Here is a 15,231-nt window from a genome sequence, read left to right as displayed (position 1 = left end):
ATAGTAGTTACTGAAAAAATCACACTAGTTACTGAATAATTCATAGTGGTTACTGAATAATTCACACTAGTTACTGAATAATTCATAATGGGTTACAGAATAATTCCAAGTGGTTACTGAACATTTACACTAGATCCTGAATAATTCATACTAGTTACTGAATAATTCATACTATGTACTGAATAATTTATAGTGCATACTGAATCATTTATAGTGGTTACTAAATAGTTAATAACAGTTACTGAATAATTCATAGTAGTTACTAAATAATTCATAATATTTAAAGAATAACTCATAATAGTTACAGAATACAGAATAATAAGTGTTTATTGAATATTTACACTAGTTACTGAATAATACATAGTAGTTACTTACATTAAAGAGGTTATTGAATAATATAAATAATTAAACAATTAATTTTAGGATCACTTTCCCAGACATCATTTAAACACAACTGAATGAACTGATTTGCCTTACCTTAGTTAACCCAGTGGCTTCAGTTATAGCTCCTTATTACCTACCTAATCTCCCTCTCTCTCCCTCCCTCTCTCTCTCTTTCACACTCTGTTTATAATCAGTGTGTGAGAGTGCTTTTATACACTCTCCTGATTACGCTGGAAGTGTCCTCTAGGTGGGTGAGCATGCCGTCCCACCACTTGATGGGAATTCCCTTGCTCTACTCAGGAAAAGGGGCATTACTCAAAAAAGGAGTGTGAAAATGAAAAGGAGTCACTTTGTCCTTTATCAGATGCACATATTGCGTGACAGCATGTTCTTTTTGATTTGGCAGTATGTTCTTTTTGGTGCACGGGGAAGAACCCTAAAGGGCTTTCTTCCCAAGAACTGAATGTGTAATTATTTACATACACCAGAAGTACTACTGAAATCTAGACCAGGAAGTCGAAAAAGGTGTGGAAGGGGGAAACCAGCACTGGATTTAAAAAACTGCATCCAATCACAAGTATCCACTAATATATGGGAAGGAATTTCTAAAAAGAGAGATAAGCTGTTGGGGAAAAAATGGAAAAGGATCTGATGGTGATGAGCACCTTCATGTGCTTTATCAGTGTATCAGAATAGGTGGTGGTGAGAGAAACCACTGCAGATCCTCTATTTGGCCACATGGAGGCAGTAAGACACTGTTTTTTCACACACAGGAAAAGTTGTGGAGTGAACTGGACAAGGGGATTTCCCGCTGAGGCGCTGTTGCTGAAGCACAAAACAGGCCTGTTGCTATTTCTATGGAAAACAATCATTAACAGAGAGGACAAGGCCATGCAGAACTGTGTCTGGGGGGAAAATCCCCCAATGTGCAATACCAGTGAAAAGGACACACTTGATGGCCAGTTTATTAGAAACCACATTTTTATCATAATTTCATCGGAAACAACTACAATACCATGTTCACAATGTGGACAAAAGTATTGGGACAACTGCTCATTCATTGTTTCTTCCCTAAAAGGAGGGTATCCTGCTTTTGTTGGAGTCACTCTCTCCACTGTCCAGGGAAGAAGGCTTTCTACTAGATTTTGGAACAATGCTGTGAGCTCAGGATGTTGGATGACCACTACCTCGCCTCATCCCCAACTCCCCAACTCATCCCAAAAGTATTAGATGGAGCACCAACCATCATTTCAGAGAACACAGTAGTTCCACTGCTCCACAGCTACAATGCTGGGGGGCTTAATACCTCTCCAGTCCACGTCTGGCATTAGGCATGATGCCAATAGGTTCATGTTTATCTGCTCCAGAGAGTCCTATTCTAATGGCAGTACCTTTCTACAGAGACTAGACTAGCTGCATGTGTGTGTGTGTGCATTTGCACATCTTTGTCAGCAATGGGTGCAGCTTAAAGTACCTAAATGCATGAATTTATTAAATGGGGTGTCCACAAATCTGAGTGCATCCTGCTGTGTCCAGGTTTTCAATCATGTGGCACGCACAGTAGCAATTCACCACTAGAGGGCAAAGTCGATTCGCTCCATTCTGCTCCGAGATCCAGACTCCAAATGATGTTTTACCTCCAACCCTTGGTGGAGACTAATGGGCCTGAAGGAGTCAGAAGAGCTGAAAAGAAGGAGCCCATGGGAGAGAGTTGGCAGGAGTCTTTACCTGAGCAGGCCAGCAGGATGAGTAATGGGGTGGTGGTGCTGCTGAGGGAGTGCAGGGAGTGGAGCAAGGAGTGACGAAAACACTTCAAAAATGTGTGTGACCCATCTCTATAGATTTCTCAAGATTCACCCTGAAGACCATTTTTTTGCACAATGAAAGTAACCTTTTTCATCAGAAGCAGCTTTGATTACTAAGCCGTGTGTAACAGCTCACAGCTTACAGCACCTTCTTTACACGGCTGTTTATGGAAGCATACAATGAATGGTTCTTCTAGAGCATCAATCAAAGAACCCTTTGTAGGACCTATATTTTTCAGAAGTGTGTACTGGTTGTATTGTAGCCCTGCTTTGAAGCAGGTGGTCTAGCCAGGCTGACGTACGGCCTCTACATGGTGGGGTTAGTTTAGCATACTGTTACAGCTACACCTCCATAAATAAACACTCATAGCTCTGCATGGTCCACCACATACGTTCAGTTGTTATGGACAGTTGAATCAAAAACACACAATAGAGGTCATAGAAGTGAATCTTTTTTCCTTTGTAATGTATTCTGGACATAAGTATTGGAACATCGACTCACTCATTGTTTCTCCTGAAATCAAGGGCATTAACTCAGTTAACAGGCTTTCTACTTGATTTTGGAGCACTGCTTCGAGAATCTGAGGATGATGTGGGGTCCGAATGTTGGAAGATCACCACTCAACCTCATTCCCAACTCCTCAACTCATTCCAAAAGTATTGGATGGAGCACCACCATCATTCCAGAGAACACAGTTCTAATGCTCCATAGCTCAATGCTGAATGCATTCTTGTACTGGTTTTACTGGTAGTCAAAAATAAGTTGACAATTTGTGATACATATTTATTTCAGTGCAGATATTATATTTATTCAGTGTGGAAGGTTAAAGCTTGTGTGGTGAAAACTGTACGAAATTAAGGATGTTTTTCATCAATAAACCAGAAGTTACAACTGACTGACTGTTACAACTAACCCCTCGGCCTGTTACTGTGGGCCCACCTGTTGTTGGGTTACCTGCTGGTTTCTTTAGGCATCTTTACCTATAAACATAGCTACATTATAGTAGCATGCTTTGACAAGGTAGCACAACTCGACAGAACATGCACTAACTGTATGTGGTGTGGAAACGTACCACATTTTGTCATTGTTTCGTCAGCCTATAAAAAGATTATGAAAGTCAGCGTCAGCAGGTTCAGACTTCCATTCCACAGTCTCATAGCTACATACTTCACATAGCAGTAGCTGCTGAATCATGCATAGTGGCCTACTTGCTGGATGATACGTCTCAAGATTAATAACTAAATATTACGTCTAGAGTCTAAATGGGATAAGGATTTCTGCCTTACAACACTTGAAGTAAGCATGTAAGCTCATAAAAGCACCTAACCTCACCTGTTTCCTCATGGGCCACTGCCACAGAGTCTTGCATTCCTCACAACTTCTTGCTTAAGTAATGCTCCTTACAAAAGCCTGACACACCTTGGCTGCAAGGGGGTGGATTTCAATGAACCGCTTTGATCCTGGGTTGCACGCTTGCAGAGGGGAAGGCCTGACTTGTTCAGGGCTCTGAAATTGCTCAAGTCTACAAAAGAAAGAAGAGAGGGAAAAGAGACAGGTAAAGCAGACAGATGGGTGAAATATAAACATATGGCACTGTCTGCTTGTCTCATATATCTCTCTTAAGTCTGCTGCTCGTCTGCTGGGTCAAGAGAGCAATGGAAAGTGAAGGTGTTCAATCGGCCTTCATTTCCCATGATCAGTTTGTCATGGATATTGCTACATATCAATCAAGAGAACACAGTGTTGTGGGGCATTAAACATGGAGCCAGTATGTTCATGTTTATCTGCTGCAGAGAGTGCTATTCTACAGGCAGTACTTAGACGAATAGAGTGTCCACAAACTTTTGAACGCTTAGTGGATGTTTCAACTCTTTATCCCACCACTCCCACCTGTCATCCAAAGAAATGCTTAGCAAGCTCAGAAATCTTAGGTAGCCAATAGAATAGGACTCTCTGGAGCAGATAAATGCCAGGTGTGGGTTATAGGGGTATAAAGCCCCCCAGCATTAAGCTGTGGAGCAGTGGAACTGTGTTCTCTGAAATGATGATGGTTGGTGCTCCATCCAATACTTTTAAGATGAGTTGGGGAGTTGAGGATAAGGTAGGGTGGTGATCATTCAACATCCTGACCTCACTAATGCTCTTCTCAGTGCAATCAAATCCACACAGCAATGCTCCAACTTCTAGAAGAAAGTCTTTCCTAGACAGTAGAGACACTTACTCAAACCGCAGGATTATAAGGGATTTTAATACTCTTAATGTAAAAATAATAAATGAGCAGGTGTCCCAATACTTTATCCATATAGTATAATATTGTTTTTCATGTGCCATTGCTACAATAGCGGTACAAATAAAGGTCGCCAGTGACATGCTAAATGTTAGTCGGCGTGTTTACCAAACGATATCTGCATCTCTGTGGACTGAAAAGCTGTACTCTATACGTTTGGAATCTACCAAGATGTCCGTTGTTCAATGTAAGTAAGCTATCACTCACCACAGCTGTCAGTGCCTGGGAGAGCGGATGGTGGAATTACTGCTTACGTAGATCTGTCATCAGCATAGCAGGGTAAGCTGTGATTGTGGCTGCAGATGAGCAGCCCAAGACGCAATGCGTATTACAAAAAAAAAAGGGGGCCAAGAACGGAACCCTGAGGCACCCCCTGAGTAACAGAGGAAGTGGTGCATGTATGTTTACCTGTGTTGATAAATCCTGTGCTGTTACTCACCAAAACACAGTTTTGGTCCATGAATGATTTATGCTTCTGTTTAACCTTCTTTAGGAACACATCACATAATCTGTGTCTCCATGAAACATCTCACGTTACCAGAGATCTTGCATCAGATGTTATGATCAGTACACTGTAGCGCTTGGGAGAATTCACAAGCTCTTCATTCTCACTTGAGCGCATTGAAGGTATTGTCTGGGCCGCCATGAGAAGGTGCCTAGGGCCCTAGGGCAGATGACAGCAAAGGTGGGAGGGGAGGGGAACTGCATTGCAGGCAGTCATGGGAAACTAATTAAATGGATGGACTTGTACGTTTTACAGTATAGAAAGGAATCTACCTGTCCTCAGTTTTATCTAGTGCCTGATTCCTGTTCTGTTGGTTCTTCCCCTGGACCACTCGTTGTTTCTTATTCTTCTCACTTTTGGAAGCTCTACTTAACCCAACCCAGCAGTAGAGCTGTCCAGGCAGTTAAAAAAATGAATCCTTGGAAGGATTGAAAATCTCCCGGACCTGAATTTGTCACCCTTGCAAATGTTCTAATGTTTGTGGACACCCCTTTTAATGAATGTATTTAGTTACTTTAAGTTGCACCCATTGCTGGCACAGATGTGGGAATACACACAAACACACACACACACAGCTTGTCTGATCATTGTAGAGAAGTACTGCCAATAGAACTGGACCCTCTGGGGTAGATAAACATGAACCTCATGCCAAGTGTGGCCTTAGAAGGATATAAAGCCCCCCAGCATTGAGCTGTGGCGCAGTAGAAGAACTGTGCTATCTGGAATGATGGATGGTGCTCCATCCAATACTTGTGGGATGAGTTTGGGGATGAGTTGGGGTGGTGATTATCTAACATCCTTTGACCTTGCTCTTGTAGCCTAATGCAATCAAATCCTCACAGCAATGCTCCTTCTAAAATCTAATAGAAAGACTAGCCTGGACAGTAGAGACAGTTATTTTAGCAAAAGCAGGGTACACTTTTTTAATACCTTTGATTTCGGACAAAGAAACAATGACTGAGCAAGTGTCCCAATACTTTTGTCCTTTAGAGTAGATGCTAGATATACTACAACTTTCCACTGCTGTGTGAGTGTGTGTTCTTTGTATGTTCTTTAGTGTAAGTTCTTTGTACGATCTTCGGTTTTTCCATGTCACTGTAAAGCCATTGCTAAGTATTAGACTTTTAGCCAGTATGCTAGCAGTAAGTCAAAGCAACTGAACATTCTCCAACTCTCTCCACTGGGAAGCAGCTCTGCTCCTGAGAGGACTAGCACCCCCTACTGTGAAATAAGCAGGTTTGCTTCTGTCCACTTCGTCCATATTTACCACTGCTCTGCTAGCCACCTGAAAGTACCACAAACCTGAATATGAGAGCATTCTGATTTGTAGAGCATCCTGTAGCATTCTGTAGACTGATATAGATAACAACCACAGAGATAATAAACACACAGTCAGTACTATGTCTCTCAGTTAGAGGGCGCTACAGTTACTGTAAGAATAGGAGAAAGAGGAGCGCTGTGGGGCACCATATAACTTATATCCACCAGCTTCCACAGAAGAGGACCTGCACCTGTGGTTTAAGAAGCTACATTTTTAAAACATCCACCCAATCGTCCACACGTCTGCTCTAACCATTTTGTGGAGGGAAACCAAGAATTTCCCAGAGAAATGGCTGGCCAGAAATGACCATAGAAATGGACGTTTGGGTGGATGTTTTAAGACGCAGGTCTTCGACCAAAAATCATTTGATACAAAATGACTAAATAAGCAAACTTTTAAAAGTGGGCATGGCGAAAAAGGTGGACTGACTGCTTGTCTATGGAGATTATACAAAATGTGTGCAGACAAACACCTGCATTTCAGCAATGGGTGCACTTGCAGTGTGTGGACAGGTCTTGAAGTCCTGCCAAGAGACAATTGTTGAAGTCTTGTGTTTAGACAATTCAGCAACCTGGATACTTTTTATTTTATTTTTACTTTTAATTTTTTTCACCATGTTAATCAATAACAGGGTTTATGGAACTCTAAGCTAACTCTGCTGCCATGGCAACGCACAAACTTGAAAGCATTTCGACGATGACGCCACTGTTTGGAATGCATTAGTCCATCCTGATAGGCTGATTTCTGATAGGCTGGTTTCTGGTATGCTGGTTTCTGATAAGCTGGTTTCTGATTGGGTGGTTTCTGATTTGCTGATGTCTGATATATTGGTGTCTGATAGGCTGGTTTCTGATAGGATAGTTTCTGATAGGCTGGTGTCTGGTATGCTGGTTTCTGATACGCTGGTTTCTGATTGGGTGGTTTCTGATTTGCTGATGTCTGATATATTGGTGTCTGATAGACTGGTTTCTGATAGGATAGTTTCTGATTGGCTGGTTTCTGGTAGGATAGTTTCTGATAGGCTGGGTTTTGATAAGCTGGTTTCTGATAGGCTGGTGTCTGGTAGGATAGTTTCTGATAGGCTGGTTTCTGATAGGCTGGTGTCTGGTAGGATAGTTTCTGATAGGCTGGTGTCTGGTAGGATGGTTTCTGAAAGGCTGGTGTCTGGTAGGATAGTTAATGATAGGCTGGTGTCTGGTAGGATAGTTTCTGATAGGCTGGTGTCTGGTAGGATGGTTTCTGATAGGCTAGTATCTGATAGGCTGGTGTCTGATAGGCTGGTGTCTTGTAGGATAGTTTCTGATAGGCTGGTTTCTGATTGGCTGGTATCTGATAGGCTGGTGTCTGATAGGCTGGTGTCTTGTAGGATAGTTTCTGATAGGCTGGTTTCTGGTAGGATAGTTTCTGATAGGCTGTTGTCTGATAGGCTGGTGTCTGATAGGCTGGTGTCTGATAGGCTGTTGTCTGATAGGCTGGTGTCTGATAGGCTGGTGTCTGGTAGGCTGGTGTCTGATAGGCTGGTGTCTGATAGGCTGGTGTCTTGTAGGATAGTTTCTGATAGGATGGTTTCTGATTGGCTGGTATCTGATAGGCTGGTGTCTGATAGGCTGGTGTCTTGTAGGATAGTTTCTGATAGGCTGGTGTCTGATAGGCTGGTGTCTGGTAGGCTGGTGTCTGATAGGCTGGTGTCTGATAGGCTGGTGTCTTGTAGGATAGTTTCTGATAGGCTGGTGTCTGATAGGCTGGTGTCTGATAGGCTGGTGTCTGATAGGCTGTTGTCTGATAGGCTGGTGTCTGATAGGCTGGTGTCTGATAGGCTGGTGTCTTGTAGGATAGTTTCTAATAGGATGGTTTCTGATTGGCTGGTATCTGATAGGCTGGTGTCTGATAGGCTGGTGTCTTGTAGGATAGTTTCTGATAGGCTGGTGTCTTGTAGGATAGTTTCTGATAGGCTGGTGTCTGGTAGGATGGTTTCTGATAAGCTGGTGTCTGGTAGGATAGTTTCTGATAGGCTGGTGTCTGGTAGGATAGTTTCTGGTAGGATAGTTTCTGATAGGCTGGTGTCTGGTAGGATGGTTTCTGATAGGCTGGTGTCTGGTAGGATAGTTTCTGATAGGCTGGTGTCTTGTAGGATAGTTTCCGATAGGCTGGTGTCTGATAGGCTGGTGTCTGATAGGCTGGTGTCTGGTAGGCTGGTGTCTGATAGGCTGGTGTCTGATAGGCTGGTGTCTTGTAGGATAGTTTCTGATAGGCTGGTGTCTGATAGGCTGGTGTCTGATAGGCTGGTGTCTTGTAGGATAGTTTCTGATAGGCTGGTGTCTGGTAGGATGGTTTCTGATAGGCTGGTGTCTGGTAGGATAGTTTCTGATAGGCTGGTGTCTGGTAGGATAGTTTCTGATAGGCTGGTGTCTGATAGGCTGGTGTCTGATAGGCTGGTGTCTGGTAGGATAGTTTCTGATAGGCTGGTGTCTGGTAGGATAGTTTCTGATTGGCTGGTGTCTGATAGGCTGGTGTCTGATAGGCTGGTGTCTGATAGGCTGGTGTCTTGTAGGATAGTTTCTGATAGGCTGGTGTCTGATAGGCTGGTGTCTGATAGGCTGGTGTCTGATAGGATAGTTTCTGATAGGCTGGTGTCTGATAGGCTGGTATCTGATAGGCTGGTGTCTTGTAGGATAGTTTCTGATAGGCTGGTGTCTGGTAGGCTGGTGTCTGGTAGGCTGGTGTCTGATAGGCTGGTGTCTGGTAGGCTGGTGTCTGATAGGCTGGTGTCTTGTAGGATAGTTTCTGATAGGCTGGTGTCTGGTAGGATGGTTTCTGATAGGCTGGTGTCTGGTAGGATATTTTCTGATAGGCTGGTGTCTGGTAGGATAGTTTCTGATAGGCTGGTGTCTGATAGGCTGGTGTCTGGTAGGATAGTTTCTGATAGGCTGGTGTCTGGTAGGATAGTTTCTGATTGGCTGGTGTCTGATAGGCTGGTGTCTGATAGGCTGGTGTCTTGTAGGATAGTTTCTGATAGGCTGGTGTCTGATAGGCTGGTGTCTGATAGGCTGGTGTCTGATAGGATAGTTTCTGATAGGCTGGTGTCTGATAGGCTGGTATCTGATAGGCTGGTGTCTTGTAGGATAGTTTCTGATAGGCTGGTGTCTGGTAGGCTGGTGTCTGGTAGGCTGGTGTCTGATAGGCTGGTGTCTGGTAGGCTGGTGTCTGATAGGCTGGTGTCTGATAGGCTGGTATCTGATAGGCTGGTGTCTTGTAGGATAGTTTCTGATAGGCTGGTGTCTGGTAGGCTGGTGTCTGGTAGGCTGGTGTCTGATAGGCTGGTGTCTGGTAGGCTGGTGTCTGATAGGCTGGTGTCTGATAGGCTGGTAGGCGGTTTCACTCAAGCAGTTCTGTCCTTTTTTCTCTTTCTGTTTTATAAAAAACTCACAAGTGACGCAACTCAGTTTTGGGACGGTATCTCCGTCCCTCCCTCCCTCCCCCTCTCTCTTTCTCGCTCTCTCACTCAGGCTCACGCTGACCTTTTCTCTCTCTGCCACTCTCGCGCTGTCTCTCTTCCTTCACTATGATTAAATAAAGAGCTTTAAAAGTCTCACTCTCCCTGACAGAGGAAGCGCGCGCACGCTGCTGGAGAGTACCCGGGGTGAAGCTGTAGTGGTAGCGGAGATGCGCGTACCCGAGCGCGCGTGTTTTTGGAGTCTCGTGCTGTCTGCGCTGATGCTGCGGTCCTGTGCGCGCGGTGCTGGAGCGGTAGGTGGATTAGAGGAGACTGAGCTGAATGTCGAGCCTCTGTTTCTGGGGTTCAACCAGTTTGACTTTAATTTAGCGGGAGTTCAGCTGAGGAGAGAGATGATATATCCGATAGATGTTTACGTTTGTTCTCTCTCTCTCTCTCTCTCTCTCTCTCTCTTTCTGTTTTCCTCCATCATTTTTGTACTGATTCTCTTCATGTGTTATATCTCTTATATTATTTACTTTTTAAATGTTTTTTTCTTTATCTGTTTTTCTTTTGTCTTTTTTCTAATCTTTTATTGTTTCTTTCTTTCCTTCATTCCTTCTTTACTTCCTATCTTTCATTTCTTCTGTTATTTTATTTTGACATTCTCCATTTCTCTCTTTCCCCTTCTTTCATGCCTTTCCCATTCTTTCTCCCCTTTTTGTTTAGTGTTCTTTCCTTTTTCCTTCTTTAAATGTCTTTCTTTCTCTCTTTCTTCATTCTCTCATTCATTCAGTCACTTCCTTCACTTCCTTCCTTTATTCATTCACTTCCTTCCTTCATTCAGTCACTTCCTTCCTTCATTTAGTCACTTCCTTCACTTCCTTCCTTCATTCGTTCACTTCAGTCACTTCCTTCACTTTCTTCATTCACTTCCTTCCTTCATTCGTTCACTTCAGTCACTTCCTTCACTTTCTTCATTCATTCACTTCCTTCATTCACTTCATTCACTTCCTTCCTTCATTCAGTCACTTCCTTCACTTTCTTCATTCACTTCCTTCCTTCATTCGTTCACTTCATTCACTTCCTTTCTTCATTCGTTCACTTCATTCACTTCCTTCCTTCATTCAGTCACTTCATTCACTTCCTTCATTCACTTCCTTCCTTCATTCGTTCACTTCCTTCATTCGTTCACTTCATTCACTTCCTTCCTTCATTCAGTCACTTCATTCACTTTCTTCATTCACTTCCTTCCTTCATTCGTTCACTTTATTCACTTCCTTTCTTCATTCGTTCACTTCATTCACTTCCTTCATTCACTTCATTCACTTCCTTTCTTCCTTCACTTCATTCCTTTATTCCTCCTTCATTCACTTCATTCCTTTATTGCCTCCCTCATTAATTCCTTCCCTCCTTTATTCCCTTCCTTCCTTCAACCCTTCATTTCTTCACTTCCTTCACTTCCTTCCTTCCTTCATTCCTTCCTTCCTTGCTCCCTTCATTCCTTCATTCCTTTATTCCCTCCCTCCTTCATTGCTTCCTTCCTTCATTTCTTCATTCCTTCACTTCCTTCATTCAATGCCTTCATTCCTTCATTCATTCCTTCCTAAGATTGAAGGAATGAATGAAGGAATTGAAGGAAGGAAATGAATGAAGGAGGGATCCTTCATTCATTTCCTTCCTTCAATTCCTTCATTCATTCCTTCATTCCTTCCTTTATTCCTTCCTTCATTCATTCCTATATTCCTTCATTAAATCCTTCATTCATTCCTTCATTCCTTCCTTTATTCCTTCCTTCCTTCATTCCTTCATTAAATCCTTCATTCCTTCCTTCATTCCTTCCTTCAATCCTTCATTCCTTCCTTCATTCCTCCATTCATTCCTTCCTTCATTCCTTCCTTCATTCATTCCTTCATTTAATCCTTCATTCCTTCCTTCATTCCTTCCTTCATTCCTTCCTTCATTCATTCCTTCATTCAGTCATTCCTACAATCCTTCATTCCTTCCTTCATTCCTTCATTTATTCATTCAATCCTTCATTCCTTCCTTCATTCCTTCCTTCCTTCATTCCTTCCTTCATTCCTTCCTTCATTCATTCCTTCAATCCTTCATTCATTCCTTCAATCCTTCATTCATTCCTTCAGTCCTTCATTCCTTTATTCCCTACTTTATTCACTTCCTTCCTTCCATTTCTTTACTTCCTTCATTCATTCCTTCAGTCCTTCATTCCTTCAATCCTTCATTCATTCCTTCATTCCTTCACTTCCTTCCTTCTTTCCTTCCTTCCTTCTGTCCTTTCTTTCTTACTTGAAAAGTGTGTTTTTCAGAATGGGAAAACTTTGAGTTGAATGTATTATTATCAAGTCTCTCTCTCTCTGTCTCTCTCTCTCTCTCTCTCTCTCTCTCTCTCTCTCTCTTCTTAAAGCACAAGCAGCCCCCTGGTCTGGAGATACTGGCGGCCACTCAGTCGAGCAGTGAAGGTCAGAAAGGTAAGCGGGCTGTCGCACCTCCAGGTCTCACTTCCCCTGCGGCTGAGAGAGGAGTGTGTTTGTGTAACAGAAGTGTCTCTGGGATGCATTAGTGCTGACGGAGTGACAGAGCGTGAAGAGCAGGCAGTGTGTCTTTCAGTTGTGTAACTGTGCTCTGTTATCCATTTGTTATTAATGGGTGTTAATGATTACGAAGGGGACGTTTAGTGGAAGCCATCATTTGTAATAAAAGTCTGTCACAGAAACTCATTGCATCTATGTGTGTGTGTGTGTGTGTGTGTGTGTGTGTGTGTGTTAAAGTGTTCACCACGGATGGGAGGGAGTGTAAGTTTCCGTTCCGGCTGGGTGGGACTGTTTATCATCACTGCATTTCACTGAGCTCTAGCAGAAAGTGGTGAGTTCCGACATGCCATACATGACACTATCTATCTCTCTCTCTCTTTCTCACACACTCACACACACTCAGTAACCCAGTGACATACACATATACACACTTATTCCAACCCACACACACATTCATGCAAACTTACGAAGCAGAAACACACAGGGTTGCTATGTCACTGTAAACATTTGAGGTCCACCCACGATCACAGTGAGGTACCTCCATGCTCAGGCTGCACCTTTGACGCAGAAAGGGTGTGTGTGTCAGCGTCACGGCTGACCCCTGAAACTGCTCAGGTTATGTGGTCCTGGTATGAGATGAGAAAAATGCTCCTTCTCAGAACCAGAAGCGGTTCTTCTATGGCATCGCTCAAAGAACCCTTTGCAGCTCCTTTATTTTTAGGAGTGTGAAGGGATCTAGGACCAGGCACAGCTAGTTGTACACTGGCTGCCTAGTAGATGTGCTCATATGTTCTTGCTCATGCCATACACTGATGTTTAGCAGATGTGTTGGATGTGTTAGATGCATCTGTGTCTTCTGTTCTGGTGGAGAACCACAAACAATGACTTAATCTGCCAACAAGACAATGCTGGACGCCAGAGCGCTCATTAAGTGATGCAGTGGGTTGAGAATTACGAACGAGGATTAAGAACGAGGCCTGGACAATATCTAATAGTAAGGCTGGAATACTGAAATTCTGAAAGTACACTACTTGTCCAAATGTTTGTGGACACCCCTTCTCATAAATGTATTCAGCTACTTTAAGTTGCATCCATTGCTGAAACAGATGTGCAAATGCACACACACAGCTTGTCTAGTCCATGTAGAGAAGTACTGTCAATAGAATAGGAATATCTGAAGCAAATAAACATGACCCTATTGGCACCATGCCTTATGTCAGGCAAGGGCTAGAGAGGTATAAAGCCCCCCAGCATTGAGCTGTGGAGCAGTGGAACACTATACTCTATGTTCTCTGGAATGATGGATGGTGCTCCATCCAATACTTTTGGGATGAGATAGGGAATTAGGGATAAGGTAGGTTGACCTCACTACCGCTCATGTCGCTGAATGCAATCAAATCCTCACAGCAATGCTTCAAAATTTAGTAGATAGCCTTTCCTACGCAGTTACTCCAACAAAAGCAGGATAAACTCCTTTTTAACAACCCTGATTTCAGAGAACAGGAAATTATCAGGTGTCCCAATACTTTTGTCCTTTTAGTGTATCTTATCTTATCCAATGCCAATCGTTCCAAAAAAACATGATGATTAGCTAAACTGTTTGTGTGAAGCTAAGCCTGTCCAAATAGGATGTAAGCCAGTAAAGTAGCTCTGTTGTGAGTGGAAGCAGCTGTGACTGAACATAAGGAAAGCTAATACACTGTGTCTCTCATGACATCATGGAGTTGACATCATGAGAGCTCTGGTCAATGTGTGAACTTTTCTCAAAGTCACGCAGTGTTTCAGTTCCCTTCCTGCACCTAGAACAGATGTACACCAGCAGTGTGTTTCAGGGCTGCAACCTGCATCTAGATAACCACAACGCCCACTTGTCTAAACATGCACCTGTCCAGTTTTAGCATGTGCTCGTCATGATAGGGGTGTATTCGGAAAGAATCTCAACCAGCAGTGTCAGGACGTGCTCCATTTGGATCAGTTCCCATTTCATAGGTCATTGACTCTTCTCACTGAACAGTTAGCTCCCAGATCCTTTAAAACACTGCAGTCTAATCACTTCCTGTGTCTGTGTGTGTAATGGTTCACACTCTGGACTGATGTCTGTTGTTGTTGTTGGTCTACTTATATGAAAGAACTGGTTTATAATGGGAGAATGTGTCATAATTTGGGTTTCTGTAGCGTGTGTGTATTAGCATTAGTCTTAGCCCCCTCCTGGTTCTGAATGCACTGAATGCTGGTTTTAAAATAAAGAAACTTTTTAATTTAAATTCTCAAAACATCCTCACTGCTGCCGGCTTGGAGTAATGTCCAGTAATGGCACCTTGAGGACAGCAGATGGTGCTCTGAACACTGAGGTTAAAACATAGACTCAGAACTGGATAGGGATTAAAATAGCCAATGCCCGATCCATTACAATATGCCTGGATCAGCCCTGATCCGGATCCACTGGATATCCCTAATTAACCTCTACAAATTAGACATATGAGACATATATCATATGCTCATCAGTCAAGCATGGTGGAGGTAGTTTTGTGGCTTGGCCTTGCATGGCTGCTTCCAGAACAAGCTCACTGATCTGCCAGCATCATGCAGCATGACACCAAGATCTTTACCCAGTTGAGCACTGCGACTGAAGGAAGAACCCAACCCCTACCTCCCAGTCAAAAACGAATAACAGCTGAAAGAAGCTGGACGAATACACAGGTGAACGAGCTCAAAACTCAGGTGACGATGACCCGAGAGTGTGACAGGATGGGTGATGGGTGTACAGATTTGATTTTTTGAAAGGTTCCAACCGAGCTGTTCTCTCTGGCTTCTCTCACAAACTCAGCCCCTGTTTCCTCTGTTTGTTTATGTGTGGATGTCACAGGTGCTCTCTGACACACAACTTTGACCGGGACCTGAAGTGGGGCTACTGCAGTCCACGCCCACGCCTTTTCAACGGTA

At 43.3% G+C, this 15,231-nt stretch overlaps 1 protein-coding gene across 2 annotated transcripts in view; it reads left to right on the top strand.

Annotated features, from left to right (window-relative positions):
* LOC140546864 (hepatocyte growth factor activator) overlaps window positions 1-15,231 on the top strand; it is a 64,033-nt gene that overhangs the window by 23,279 nt on the left and 25,523 nt on the right. The window contains exons 1-4 of one of the 2 annotated variants that reach the window (XM_072670286.1): window positions 9,898-10,050; window positions 12,162-12,225; window positions 12,526-12,619; window positions 15,155-15,228. In XM_072670286.1, coding sequence (XP_072526387.1) covers window positions 9,967-10,050; window positions 12,162-12,225; window positions 12,526-12,619; window positions 15,155-15,228 — 316 coding nt within the window. In that variant the 5' untranslated portion in view covers window positions 9,898-9,966. Of the gene's footprint in view, window positions 1-9,897; window positions 10,051-12,161; window positions 12,226-12,525; window positions 12,620-15,154; window positions 15,229-15,231 lie in introns of those variants that run through there. The other variant, XM_072670287.1, reaches the window with a different exon arrangement.

The sequence above is a fragment of the Salminus brasiliensis genome, chromosome 24 (assembly GCF_030463535.1).
Source record: "Salminus brasiliensis chromosome 24, fSalBra1.hap2, whole genome shotgun sequence".
In the NCBI taxonomy this organism is placed as follows: domain Eukaryota; kingdom Metazoa; phylum Chordata; class Actinopteri; order Characiformes; family Bryconidae; genus Salminus; species Salminus brasiliensis.
This window is presented reverse-complemented; position numbering and strand designations above follow the sequence as displayed.